The sequence below is a fragment of the Dama dama genome, chromosome 7 (assembly GCF_033118175.1).
Source record: "Dama dama isolate Ldn47 chromosome 7, ASM3311817v1, whole genome shotgun sequence".
In the NCBI taxonomy this organism is placed as follows: domain Eukaryota; kingdom Metazoa; phylum Chordata; class Mammalia; order Artiodactyla; family Cervidae; genus Dama; species Dama dama.
Window position 1 is genome coordinate 9565434 of NC_083687.1, and position 14647 is coordinate 9580080.

Here is a 14647-nt window from a genome sequence, read left to right on the forward strand (position 1 = left end):
GCTGTCTAGGTTGGTCATAACTTTCTTTCCAGGGCGTAAGCGTCTTTTAATTTCATGGCTGCAATCACCATCTGCAGTGATTTTGGAGCCCCCAAAAATGAAGTCAGCCACTGCTTCCACTGTTTCCCCATCTATTTGCCATGAAGTGATGGGACCGGAGGCCATGGTCTTAGTTTTCTGAATGTTGAGCTTTAAGCCAACTTTTTCACTCTCCTCTTTCACTTTCGTCAGGAGGCTCTTCAGTTCTTCACTTTCTGCCATAAGGGTGGTGTCATCCGCATATCTGAGGTTATTAATATTTCTCCCAGCAATCTTGATTCCAGCTTGTGCTTCATCCAGCCCAGCATTTCTCATGATGTACTCTGCATATAAGTTAAATAAGCAGGGTGACAATATACAGCCTTGACAGACTCCTTTTCCTATTTGGAACCAGTCTGTTGTTCCATGTCCAGTTCTAACTGTTGCTTCCTGACCTGCATACAGGTTTCTCAAGAGGCAGGTCAGGTGGTCTGGTATTCCCATCTCTTTCAGAATTTTCCACAGTTTATTGTGATCCATACAGTCAAAGGCTTTGGCATAGTCAATAAAGCAGAAATAGATGTTTTTCTGGAACTCTCTTGCTTTTTCGATGATCCAGCATGTTGGCAATTTGATCTCTGGTTCCTCTGCCTTTTCTAAAACCAGCTTGAACATCTGGAAATTCATGGTTCACATAATGCTGAAGGCTGGCTTGGAGAATTTTGAGCATTACTTTACTAGCATGTGAGATGAGTGCAATTGTGTGGTAGTTTGAGCATCCTTTGGCATTGTCTTTCTTTGGAACTGGAATGAAAACTGACCTTTTCTAGTCCTGTGGCCACTGCTGAGTTTTCCAAATTTGCTGGCATATTGAGTGCAGCACTTTCACAGCATCATGTTTTAGGATTTGAAATGGCTCAACTGGAATTCCATCACCTCCACTAGCTTTGTTTGTAGTGATGCTCCCTAAGGCCCACTTGACTTCACATTCCAGGATGTCTGGCTCTAGGTGAGTGATCACACCATCATGATTATCTGGGTCGTGAAGATCTTTTTTGTATAGTTCTTCTGTGTATTCTTGCCACCTCTTCTTAATATCTTCTGTTTCTGTTAGGTCCATACCATTTCTGTCCTTTATTGTGCCCATCCTTGCATGAAATGTTCCCTTGGTATCTCTAATTTTCTTGAAGAGATTTCTAGTCTTTCCCATTCTATTGTTTTCCTCTATTTCTTTGCATTGATGGCTGAGGAAGGCTTTCTTATCTCTCCTTACTATTCTTTGGAACTCTGCATTCAAATGGGTATAACTTTCCTTTTCTCCTTTGCTTTTCACTTCTCTTCTTTTCACAGCTATTTGTAAGGCCTTGTCAGACAGCCATTGTGCTTTTTTGCATTTCTGTTTCTTGGGGATGGTCTTGCTCCCTGTCTCCTGTACAATGTCATGAACCTACGCCCATAGTTCACCAGGCACTCTGTCTATCAGATCTAGTCCCTTAAATCTATTTCTCCTTTCCACTGTATAATCATAAGGGATTTGATTTAGGTCATACCTGAATGGTCTAGTGGTTTTCCCCACCTTCTTCAATTTAAGTCTGAGTTTTGCAATAAGGAGTTCATGATCTGAGCCGAAGTCAGCTCCCGGTCTTGTTTTTGCTGACTGTGTAGAGCTTCTCCATCTTTGACTGCAAAGACTATAATCAATCTGATTTCAGTGTTGACCATCTGGTGATGTCCATGTGTAGAATCGTCTGTTGTGTTGTTGGAAGAGGGTGTTGGCTATGACCAGTGCATTCTCTTGGCAAAACTCTACTAGCCTTTGCCCTGCTTCATTCTCTACTCCATTCTGAGAGGCCAGTAATCTATGAAAAGTCACACTTCAGATAAGTAGGCAAGCTGGTATTTACATCATATTTTCATTATCAGTTTGAAATAAGATCCAATTTCCCCTATGATTTCTTCTTTGACTCATGGATTATTTAGAAGTGTATTATTTGATTTCCCTGATGTCCTCCAAAACAAAGACTGATGCATAGTTATAAGCCCTACATCTACGTGAGTGAACAACTGCCCGTAGGGATTCCTCCAGGAAAAACAGACAGGGCTTCTTCCAAAAACACATGTGTGCTCCTAGTGGTAGAAACTGCTGTTTGTTATTTTTTTAGGTACCCTGCTGCGCTTCCCTACTCTCTTGCCATCATTTTGTACTTGTCCTTGCTTGTCTATTTACCATGAATTGCATGTTGTATTGCTCCCTCACTCCTAGCACAGTGCTGCCCACACACTGATAACTGCTTGCTGAACAAAATTTTTTAAATTTTCCCCAGAAAAATCCAAAAAAGGGTCACTCACCACATAAGTCAAATGCATTTGAAGACTTAAATGATGGTGGGTTGAAAATCCACTTCACAGGTAAGGATGCATGTGGCTTTGCTCACAAGGAAGAAAGAGGAAGGACAAACATGCTCCAGTCTTGCAAGCAGATGTAAATGTGAACATGACAAGTAGAGCTTAATGAGGAAGACAAAAGGCCCGGCAAAGAGACAGACATTCACTTTCTTCCCTACTTGCTTCTCTCCTTCCACATGGAAAAGAAAAAGAACAAACACAATAGAAAGGTTATAGAATTCTTAAAACATATTCCAGTAGTAATTAAGTAAGTAATTAAGTAATTAAGTAAGTAATTAAGTGCAGGCTATAGTTCACACAGTTGCACAGAGTTGAGATAAGTTGTCTCACAGTGATATGCTAGAGCTTATAAGAACCAATTTATATTTTCAGGAATTTAGCAAACTGGTTGTTGACAACGTAAAACCAACCACAAGTGTATTTATATCAAGGAAATTGTTGTTGCTTAGTCGCTCCATCGTATCCAACTGTTTGCAACCCCATGGACTGTAGCCTGCCAGGCTCCTCTGTCCCTGAAATTCCCAGGCAAGAACACTGGAGTGGGTTGCCATTTCCTCCTCCAGGGGATCTTCCCGACTCAGGGGTCAAGCCCACATCTCCTGCATCTCCTGCATTGGCATGTGGATTCTTTACCACTGAGCCACACGGAAGCCCTGAAAGATCTACAGATATCTATATGCATAAGCACATACAATCTGGAATGATATACAACAAACTGTCAACTGTTGAACTACACATGCTGATTTTATTATTTTTGGTGGGAAACATGATTTTTTTCTTTTTAAATTAATTTTATCCGAGTATAGTTGCTTCACAATTTTGTGTTTCAACTATAGAGCAAAGTGAGTCAGCCATACACAGACATCCAACCCTTTTAGACTTCCTTCCCATTCAGTCTGCACGGCGCTTTAATAGAGTTCCCTGGGCGGTACAGCATGTTCTCATTAGTTATCTGTTATCTGTCTTATACGTAGTATCAGTGGCATATATGAGTCAATCCCAATCTCCCAACCCCTCCCCACCACCCCTTTTTCCCCTTGGTGTCCATGTGTCTCTATCTCTGCTTTGCAAATAAGATCATCTGTACCATTTTTCTAGATTCCACATAAACGCATTAATATACAATATTTTTCTCTTTCTGACTTCACTCTATATAATACTCTCTAGGTCCATCCACATGACTTTGTTATTTTAGAAATGAAAAAGAAAACAGATGGACCTACAGAGTATAATAAAGTAAGAAAAAGACTAACATCATGATATCGCTTATATGCGAAACCTAAAAAAATGCAAATGCACTAATTTATTAAACAGAAATAGACCCACAGACAGTAAGCAAACTACCCTTACCAAAAGGAGAAACAGGGTGGGGCAGGGAAGGAATAAATCAGGAGTTTGGAGTAACACACACACACTGCTGTATGCAAAACAGACGAGGACCCACTGCATAATGCAGCACAGGGCACCATACGCAGCATTTTTGTAATAACCTTCAAGGGGAAAGAACTAGAAAAAGAATATATACATTCTGAACCCCTGTGCTGTGTACCTGAAGCTAGTATGACATTGTAAATCAATTATACTTCAATAAAAAATAAAAAATTTTAAATGCCATTAATTTCACAAGAAAGTGAATGCCACCATGGCTGTAGATAAAATCCATCTAAAAAGCCAGGGTTAGCATGTTCTGATGACTGTGCCCAATATTTTGAGAACGGCTAAAATAATTTAATCTGTGATACTTTAAGAGCTCCTCCAGCCCAGAGTTTCTCATGATGTACTCCGCATATAAGTTAAATAAGCAGGGTGGCAATATACAGCCTTGACAGACTCCTTTTCCTATTTGGAACCAGTCTGTTGTTCCATGTCCAGTTCTAACTGTTGCTTCCTGACCTGCATACAGGTTTCTCAAGAGGCAGGTCAGGTGGTCTGGTATTCCCATCTCTTTCAGAATTTTCCACAGTTTATTGTGATCCACACAGTCAAAGACTTTGGCATAGTCAATAATGCAGAAATAGATGCTTTTTCTGGAACTCTCTTGCTTTTTCGATGATCCACCGGATGTTGGCAATTTGATCTCTGGTTCCTCTGCCTTTTCTAAAACCAGCTTGAACATCTAGAAGTTCATGGTTCACATGGTTCTCCAAGCCAGGCTTGGAGATTTTTAAGCATCACTTTACTAGTGTGTGTGTGAGATGAGTACAATTGTGCGGTAGTTTGAGCATTCTTTGGCATTGCCTTCCTTTGGGATTGCAATGAAAACTGACCTTTTCCAGTCCTGCGGCCACTGCTGAGTTTCCCAAATTTGCTGACATATTGAGTGCAGCACTTTCACAGCATCATCTTTAGGATTTGAAATAGCTCAACTGGAATTCCATCACCTCCACTAGCTTTGTTCGTAGTGATGCTTCCTAAGGCCCACTTGACTTCACATTCTAGGATGTCTGGCTCTAGGTGAGTGATCACACCATCATGATTATCTGGATCATGAAGATCTTTTTTGTATAGTTCTTCTGTGTATTCTTGCCACCTCTTCTTAATATCTTCTATTTCTGTTAGGTCCATACCATTTCTGTCCTTTTTTGAGCCCATCTTTGCATAAAATTTTCCTTTGGTAGCACAAGTTGGAATCAAGATTGCCAGGAGAAATATCAATAACCTCAGATATGCAGATGACACCACCCTTATGGCAGAAAGTGAAAAAAAACTAAAGAGCTTCTTGATGAAAATAGAAGAGTGAAAATAAAAGAGTGAAAAAGTTGGCTTAAAGCTCAACATTCAGAAAACTAAGACCATGGCCTCCGGTCCCATCACTTCATGGCAAATAGATTGGGAAACAGTGGAAACAGTGGCTGCCTTCATTTTGGGGGGCTCCAAAATCACTGCAGATGGTGATTGCAGCCATGAAATTAAAAGACGCTTACTCCTTGGAAGGAAAGTTATGACCAACCTAGACAGCATATTAAAAAGCAAAGACATTAATTTGCTGACAAAGGCCTGTCCAGTCAAGGCTATGGTTTTTTCAGTGGTCATGTATGGATGTGAGAGTTGGACTATAAAGAGAGCTGAGAGCAGAAGAATTGATGCTTTTGAACTGTGTTGTTGGAGAAGACTCTTGAGAGTCCCTTGGACTGCAAGGAGATCCAACCAGTCCATCCTAAAGGAAATCAGTCCTGGGTGTTCATTGGAAGGACTGATGTTGAAGCTGAAACTCCAACATTTTGGCCACCTGATGTGAAGAGCTGACTCAGTTGAAAAGACCCTGATGTTGGGAAAGATTAAGGGCAGGAGGAGAAGGGGAGGACAGAGGATGAGATGGTTGGATGGCATCACCGACTCAATGGACATGAGTTTGAGTAAACTCCGGGAGTTGGTGATGGACAGGGAGGCCTGGTGTGCTGTGGTTCATGGGGTCACAAAGAGTCGGAACGACTGAGAGACTGAACTGAACTGAACTTTAAGATCTATGTATTTATTTGGTAAACTTAATATATTTTGGGCTTCCCTGGTGGCTCAGAGGGTGAAGCGTCTACCTGCAATGCAGAAGACCTGGGTTCGATCCCTGGGTCAGGAAGATCCCCTGGAGAAGGAAATGGCAACCCACTGCGGTATTCCTGCCTGGAGAACCCCACAGACGGAGGAGCCTGGGAGGCTACAGATCATGGGGTCGCCAAAAGTCAGACATGACTGAGCGACTTCACTTTCACTTTTCTAATATATTTCAAGTCTACACTTAATATTAGAGCTGTTCACAACTCTAAATATACAGCTAAACCTACACTCCCTATAGATTTAGAAGCTGGTTCAAATATTTATGATATTGATAATATGAAATGGTTACTGTCCTTCATGTGTCAGCATCCATATGAGTATATTTCTAAGAGGCACATTAGTAGACTTAGAACTTTAGTGTCAAAGCATAAATTTTTTTTTTGTTTTTGATAGGCTGCTAAATTATTATTCAAAAGTCTGTATCAATTATCTTCCCATCAACAATGTATGGAGCGTACCACACCAACATCTGATATTATTCGTATTTTAAGATATTTTAACCATTTGATAAGCAAAATTTGACCACAAAAAATAAAAAGCTGTCTGGATTTCAGTTGACAGTTCCCTGATTATTGTTAGTTTAGCTTTTTAAACAAATATTAACTCTGTGTTTTATTTTCTGTGAACAACCTAGTTACCTGGTCATAGTCTTCATCCATTTTCTAGTTGGGTTACATTTTACTTCTTTTTTTGTTGTTGTTTATATAACATTTTTATTGATGTTCCTTAGCAAGCACTTTCTATTACAAAGATTCCTTCGTTAACCTTTTACTTCTTAATTGTAGGAGGTCTTTAAATATCATGTTAGGGGATTCCCTGATGGTCCAATGGTTAGGACCCGGTGCTGGGGACAAGGTTCAATCTCTGATCAGAGAACTAAGATCCTACAAGCTGTGAGGTGTGGCCAAACAGTAAAATAAATAAAAATAGATACATGTTAACTTTACTTTGACCTTTTATCTGTCAAAAATGTTACAAATATTTGTTTTCACAGTCTGTTGCTTGTCTTTTAAACATTGGTGTTGTTTTATAGATGTAAGTTTTCACTTTTTAACATTCAAAGAGTTCAGTCTTTCCCTATATGCTTCTGGATTTTATGTTATGCTTAAGTATCTTTTTGATGCTAAGATTTTTTTTTAAACTATTTTGTTCTAGTTCTTGTAAGTTTGTAAGTTTGTGTGTATATATGCATCATTTAGATATTTAATTCATCTGGAAATTATTTTAGTGACTATGCAGAGTAGGAAGCTCTTGAACATCATTACAAGTCCTTATCCATTGATTATAAGCCACATGTATTCTAATATATATTCTACATTTAACATGAATTCCTGAGTTTTAGGTTTATAGTCTTTCATTGCGAAAAACTTCAGAATAGTTCTAATTTGGGCTTCCCTGGTGGCCCCCTGGGTTGGGAAGATCCCCTGGAGGAGGACATGGCAACCCACTCCAGTATTCTTGCCTGGAGAATCCCCATGGACAGAGGAGCCTGGCGGGCTACAATCCATGGGGTTGCAAAGAGTCAGACATGACTGAGGGACTAAGCATAGTTATAATTTACTTCTTCCTGAGTGCAAACTGAGTGCTTGAAATGATGTTTAACTTATTCCATAATTATTGTACAGCTAGATCAGAAAATATTTGGTCATTTCTTCTGTATAAAATTTGTCCATATAGCTACTGAGAGGTTTCATTTGATAACAAATCTTTCTAGCATTGTCTGCAATGATTGGTGCTTAAGTCAACTGTCAATAAGATGTGGATCTAGCTCAATGTCTTTAAATCTTTTTTTGAGACTTAATCTACATTGTGCCATTTAAAAACTACTATCTTACCAAAAAAGAGAGAGAAAAGTTTCTCAGGGTAGTATGTCAAAGTCCAAAGCACAATTAAAACCGTGTCTTTTCATTTTTTTCCAGCAAGTTCTTGCCTGTGACAGTGTGTTTGCCAACATGGCCCCCAAAAAGAAGACCGTCAGAAAGAACAAAGCTGATGTCAATGAGATGACCATCATTGTGGAAGACAGTCCCCTCAACAAGCTCAACGCTCTGAATGGGCTCCTGGAAGGAGGCAATGGCCTTAGCTGCATTTCTTCTGAACTGACAGATGCTTCTTATGGCCCCAACCTCTTGGAAGGTTTGAGTAAAATGAGGCAGGAGGGCTTCCTTTGTGACTTAGTCATTGGCACCAAAACCAAATCCTTTGACGTTCACAAGTCAGTGATGGCTTCATGCAGTGAGTACTTTTACAACATCCTGAAAAAAGACCCCTCAACCCAAAGGGTGGATCTCAATGACATCGCGCCGCTGGGCCTGGCCACGGTCATTGCATATGCCTACACCGGAAAGCTCACTCTCTCCCTGTATACCATAGGAAGCATCATTTCTGCTGCTGTTTATCTTCAGATCCACACCCTTGTCAAGATGTGCAGTGATTTTCTTATACAAGAGATGAACGTTGAGAATTGCATGTACATTGCTAACATTGCCGAAACATACTCCCTGAGAAACGCAAAGGCAGCCGCCCAGAAATTTATCCGGGATAACTTCCTTGAATTTGCAGAAACAGATCATTTTATGAAACTTACCTTTGAGCAAATTAATGAACTTCTTATAGATGATGATTTACAGTTGCCTTCTGAAATAGTAGCATTCCAGATTGCAATGAAATGGTTAGAATTTGACCAAAAGAGAGTGAAATACGCTGCCGATCTCTTGAGCAATATTCGCTTTGGTACCATCTCTGCACAAGACCTGGTCAATTATGTTCAGTCAGTACCGAGAATGATGCAAGATGCTGACTGTCACAAGCTTCTTGTAGATGCTATGAACTACCACCTCCTTCCCTATCATCAGAACACGTTACAGTCTAGACGCACGAGAATCCGAGGGGGGTGCCGTGTGCTTGTCACTGTGGGGGGCCGCCCAGGCCTTACAGAGAAGTCCCTTAGTAGAGACGTCTTGTATAGAGACCCTGAAATCGGATGGAGCAAGCTTACAGAGATGCCAGCCAAGAGTTTTAATCAGTGTGTGGCTGTGATGGATGGATTTCTTTACGTGGCTGGTGGGGAAGACCAGAACGATGCAAGAAATCAAGCCAAGCATGCAGTCAGCAATTTCTGCAGGTACTGACTCTTTTATTAGAAATAGAAATGGTTCAATATCATGACAGAACTGCCCTGACATAGTAGGAAGCTAATCATGTCTATTAGCTTAGGTCACTGGCTCAGTAAATCAATAATAATAATAATGCCACAATACACATATATAAAATTTCACATTTTATAGAATGCACTCACATATATTCTGCACTAGAAATTTCTGAATATGCCAGTGAAGCAAGCCAGGAAGAGTGTGATGATTCTGATTTTACATGTGAGAAATCTGACACTCAGAGAAGTGATACTGCTAGTAAGTGGAATTCACATGTTCTCATTTCTGATCAGGGTGCTCCTCATGATACCCTGCCTTTTTGAAAAAAACTGGGTGCAAAGTAAGAAAGATTAAAAGGATGCAAAATTTCTTTTAAGTGGATTGTTACTGATGACTGTCAGACTCATAACTGGCTTGTTACTGATGACTGTCAGATTCATAACTGGCAACTAGGTTGAGATTACTAAAAATGTGACAGCTAATTAATTTTAATTAATTTTAAACATTTCTTTAAAGACTAAATACCATCAATATCTTTGATGCATGTAGAGAGCAAAAGCGTAATGAATCCTACAGAAAGTGAAATTTACATGCATGTTATTTTTGTATATTTATAATAAAAAATGAAACCTACATACACATGAAATACTCAGAAAGCAGTGCTTCTACTGTGGTAGTGATTCAAAGCCAAACATAACTAATGAACAAGAGTTGAAACTTCATCTAGTAAATCAAAAAAATATTCTTTACTATTTTATTACATGCACGTGTCATTTAAATTAAACAATTAATGATTTTTAGCCTTGATAGCCATGGTTAAGTCTTGACTTGAAGGTGAAATGAGACAAACATGAATGAACAACAAACAGAGTCAGTTCTGTGTTTACAATACTTGGAACTGCAGAAATAGGAAAGTATTAGTCTCCTATGGTTGCTTCTTTTCCTCCAGCTGATAACTCGACCTTTTGCGGTATTGACTTCAATGCTGATGGTATAATAATTGTAACGTTGAACACTGAAAAAAGTGTATACCTACGCTAAAAAAAATCTGACGTATTATTAATAATAAGCGCTAGAAATTAGAGAAGCATCCAAAGTTTAGCTTTGTTGATGCGCTGAGACATGAGTTCTACTGTTTTCATTCTAAACAGACGAGAGTGACTAGCTTTTCGGTGCCAGTGGCCAGGAGAGGTGTGTGAACAAGAAGGGATTTGTGAGAAAAAGAGAAACAAACCCAGTTAGTCAACCCCTATCTCGATAAAGCTGTGAGGATGAGCTGCGAGGGGGCTGGCGTCTGAGGATACGTGGAACTGGCCTTCAAGCGGCCACGTCTCCTTTTCCCTTCTCTGATTTCACACATTCCGGCCCCACCCTCCTCCACGCAGGCATCCCCTAAGTCCTGCCGGACGGAGGATGGATATTTAAATACAGAGGAAAGGGGGACGGAGGTCATCTCAGCGGGGCGGTTGCGGCCGGTTTTACACGCGGGAGGAGCGGGAGTCACCCTCGCCGGCCCTGCCTTTCCCAAGGGCCCCACTCTGTTACTGGATCAGAGAGGCTCAGCAGCCTCCATCCCGGCAAGGGGCTGCTCTGGGTCCCCGGGCCCCTCGCAGACGGGCTGGTGGTCTCCCCCTCCCCCCCACCCCCCACCCCCGGGTACCTCCCGCCAGCCTGTCACGCTTGCTCTGCCACTTCCAGGTACGACCCCCGCTTCAACACGTGGATCCACCTGGCCAGCATGACCCAGCGGCGCACGCACTTCAGCCTGAGCGTGTTCAACGGGCTCCTGTACGCAGTGGGCGGCCGCAACGCCGAGGGCAGCCTGGCCTCGCTCGAGTGCTACGTGCCCTCGGCCAACCAGTGGCTGCCCAAGGCGCCCCTGGAGGTGGCGCGCTGCTGCCACGCCAGCGCGGTGGCCGAGGGCCGCGTGCTGGTGACCGGCGGCTACATCAGCGGCGCCTACTCGCGCTCCGTGTGCGCCTACGACCCGGCGCGCGACGCGTGGCAGGAGCGGCCGGCGCTGGGCACGCCGCGCGGCTGGCACTGCGCGGTGGCGCTGGGCGAGCGCGTGTTCGTGATGGGCGGCAGCCAGCTGGGGCCGCGCGGCGAGCGCGTGGACGTGCTGACCGTGGAGAGCTTCTGCCCGGCCTCGGGCCAGTGGAGCTACGCGGCGCCGCTGCCGGTGGGCGTGAGCACGGCGGGCGCCTCGGCGCTGCACGGCCGCGCCTACCTGCTGGGCGGCTGGAACGAGGGCGAGAGGAAGTACAAGAAGTGCATCCAGTGCTTCAACCCCGAGCTCAACGAGTGGACGGAGGACGACGAGCTGCCCGAGGCCACCGTGGGCGTGTCGTGCTGCGCCCTGGCCATGCCCAACCCCGTGACCCGCGAGTCGCGCGCCAGCTCCGTGTCCTCGGCGCCGGTCAGCATCTGAGCCCCGGGCGCCGCGGGGAGAGCTGGCGGCCGGCGCGGCGACGCGTGAGCTGGGGGAGAGGGAAGGAAAATATCTAACATTTACTACTGGGCAGTCTTTTCAGATCCATCGAGGCACCCGTCTTGGGGGTTTGCAGTTGCTGGTGGGGCATCATCCATCTCTCTGTCGATTTTATTTATTTATTTTTTTAATCTAAAGACAGAGCCAGAGCCAAGAGAGTCAAGAAACCGTTGATTTCAGCGGCCACTGGGTGGCAGGCAGGACTCGCGGTGGGCACTTCATCGCCGCATCCTTTTTAAACTAGAGCGGTTACACCCACCTTGGAGATGGTGCTTCCGCCTTTTAGTAACACATGAAGCTTAAGTGAGTAAGAGATCTCTCCTACAGAAGTTGACTGTCCTCTTATTTTTTCTTTAGGAAATTAAAAATATTCTTTATAGACTTTATTTTAAAATGGAAATCCATCTGGATTCATAAGGACTCAAGATTTAATTCTATGTTTCAATGCAATTTCTTTTCCTATGCGTGCCTGAGTAAAAGATTTCGAAAGGCATCTCAGGAGGAAAATAATAAAGCTTAAGATGAGAATCCGACTGGAAGGTAACAGGGACTCCACCCGGGGCTGCCAGGTTGACGCCTTTGGCTTAAGGTTGATTCCCTCCTCCATGCGTCAGGCCCTCCAGAGTATTTCCTACCATAAAATCCTACTCTCAGAGAAGAAACTGACATCAGTCATTTCATTTCTAGTGTAAATTTAAATCATTTTTCTGTTTCTCCTGGAAGTATTTGCACTTTACTTTGCTTCCCTGTTAAAGGGATTGCAAATATTGATATTACTGATATAATTGCTAATCTAAAAACTACCCCAAGATGGTTAAAGGCAACCTTGACCTTCATGTAGGACCCCCCAGAAGAACATCAAATAAAAGTCTGTCCTTAAGGATCATTAACTTAAAGTATGCTAGGCCAAAGGTTATGGAGCCAGTAACAATAATTTGATTTCTTCTACTCTTAGATGAGTGAGAATGAAGGAAATATTTAGAATTTCTGGATTTGGCAGAAGTGGGATGAATGGATTTTCCTGTTGGTAAATCCTATTGTTTACCATTTCATATCAATCCTGATTTCTTAATTAAAAATCTAACACATTCATTTCCCATTGAAATGTTAAAATAATATATGCCCATTTGATTACATATTTTTAAAATTTCATCTGTTGCAAATTAGCTTTACAAATGAAACTATATCCACTCCATATCCCTTTTTTATTTTATTATGTTTGCCAAGTTTGGGAGCAAAGGAATGATGGTAGTAAATGATATATATTTTCCTTTCTTATAATTTATCCTTTTATTCTTTGATAGTTCATTTGTTTTGGAGAGGAAGGGCCTATCAATTATGGGTTACATGCAAATAGATTTTGAAAAAATAAGACAAAGTATTTAAATGGTGAAACATGAGTATCTATGACAATATAACTGGGTTTCCATGAACCCCCTCCTCTCCCACCTTGTGTAGATAGGTTATGGCTAGAGTTACAATATTTATATTTAAAATATTTTATTCGAACTGTGAAAAGTGGTTCATAAAGTACATTTTGTGGAACAATTTTATATCATTGCCCCTGATAGAAAGTTCAGTCTCTGCGTGTTTAATGGTAACACTTGGGTAAAGGCTAAAACACCGTAGGTTGAGAATAAGACATTATTAATATAAAAACATTGGGCTGTTTCCTCTCCCCATGCAGGGCAATACAGAACAGACCTGCTCCTTGGTTCTTCACTGTCCCAGGCTGAAAAATAAAGCCGTGTGAGAAGCCAGGGTATGGAGCCGGTTATATCACTGAGCTCTTAAGTCACAATTGTGCAATGTATAGATAGACTTTTGTCCTTGCAGCACTACTGGTAAAATTAACTTTTAATTTGTAATAAATTATTTTGGCCACAACTTCCAAAGCCAACATGAGGGTGACTGTAATATTGTTTAGTTTGCTATGATATATTCTTATACAACTGAGAAACCTGTATAGCACATTGTTAATTTTGAGAGAGAAAAGTGACGTATTGTGGGTTACAGGCCATAAGTGGGCAATAAGTAGACATAATTTCTTGAGGCTCACCAAGAGATGTGTCTCCCACCGAGATCTTAGAAACATTTGAAGTAGGGAACCTAAGATTTGAATGAAATACAATCAATCAATTATAATATTTTATCATGGAAGAATGAGAAAAGATGCTGAAAGTAGAAGATTTTTTATCCATCAGAGCTTGATAAAATATTGCAAAAATTCAGTAGTGACTTTTTGGAAGACAGCGTGTGTTAGAATGGACAGATCGTTTGAGATGGCCATTTAATGTATTTTCTACATTGGTTGCCTGAAGACTCAGAGCATACAAATATCCTCGCTAACCAGATTCCTGGGTATACTGCTGTTGTTTCATCTGCCTCAACAGTTAGGTCAATAAGCAAAAAACTGATAGAAATTTGGAATTCCAGAATTTATGACATAACAAATTAGTAGGGAGCATGGAACATAAGGGTTGGTGAAAGTTTTACATCTTGGAACATCCTGCATGGACAATTGAAAGACATGGAAGTATATAGCATCAAAATGATGCCTGTCACCATCCACATGTAAGGGAAACACACTCTTTAACCCAACTACTGAAGCAGGTGTTCCTAGAAAACTTGACGACATCTCCATGTTTTCCAACTGGAAAATTACTTCATTTTCATTATGTTTTAAACTTATAATCAATCACACTTCCAGGCCTTAGGATCCAACCCTGTTCCTCTTTTTATTTTTCTGAAAGCCAAGGACTTGTTATTTTTGTAACTTGTTCTCTGATGAAATAAAAGCATTAGTTCAATGTATCAGAGAAATAGCAGGCCACCCAGCAGCTGAAATAATAAAATTCAAGCTCTCTTTTTTGGAATGGGCCAGCGATCTGATGTGAAGGTTTCCAGGATACCAGACTGTAGTCTGTCCATTTTTAGTTAGACTTTTGGTGCCAGATTGTTATCCCTGATGTGCTAGTTGCTTTCAGCAGCGTTGGATGGATTTTATTTTTGCTTCCTATGTTGTAAG

General features: G+C 41.6%; 1 protein-coding gene across 1 annotated transcript; it reads left to right on the plus strand.

Moving 5' to 3' along the window:
• Positions 1–7928: 7928 nt before the first annotated feature.
• KLHL31 (kelch like family member 31) lies at positions 7929–11559 on the plus strand. Its single transcript, XM_061146052.1, has 2 exons — positions 7929–9100; positions 10827–11559. Exons 1-2 carry the CDS (start codon positions 7929–7931, stop codon positions 11557–11559), a joined length of 1905 nt encoding a protein of 634 aa, XP_061002035.1.
• Positions 11560–14647: the final 3088 nt, after the last annotated feature.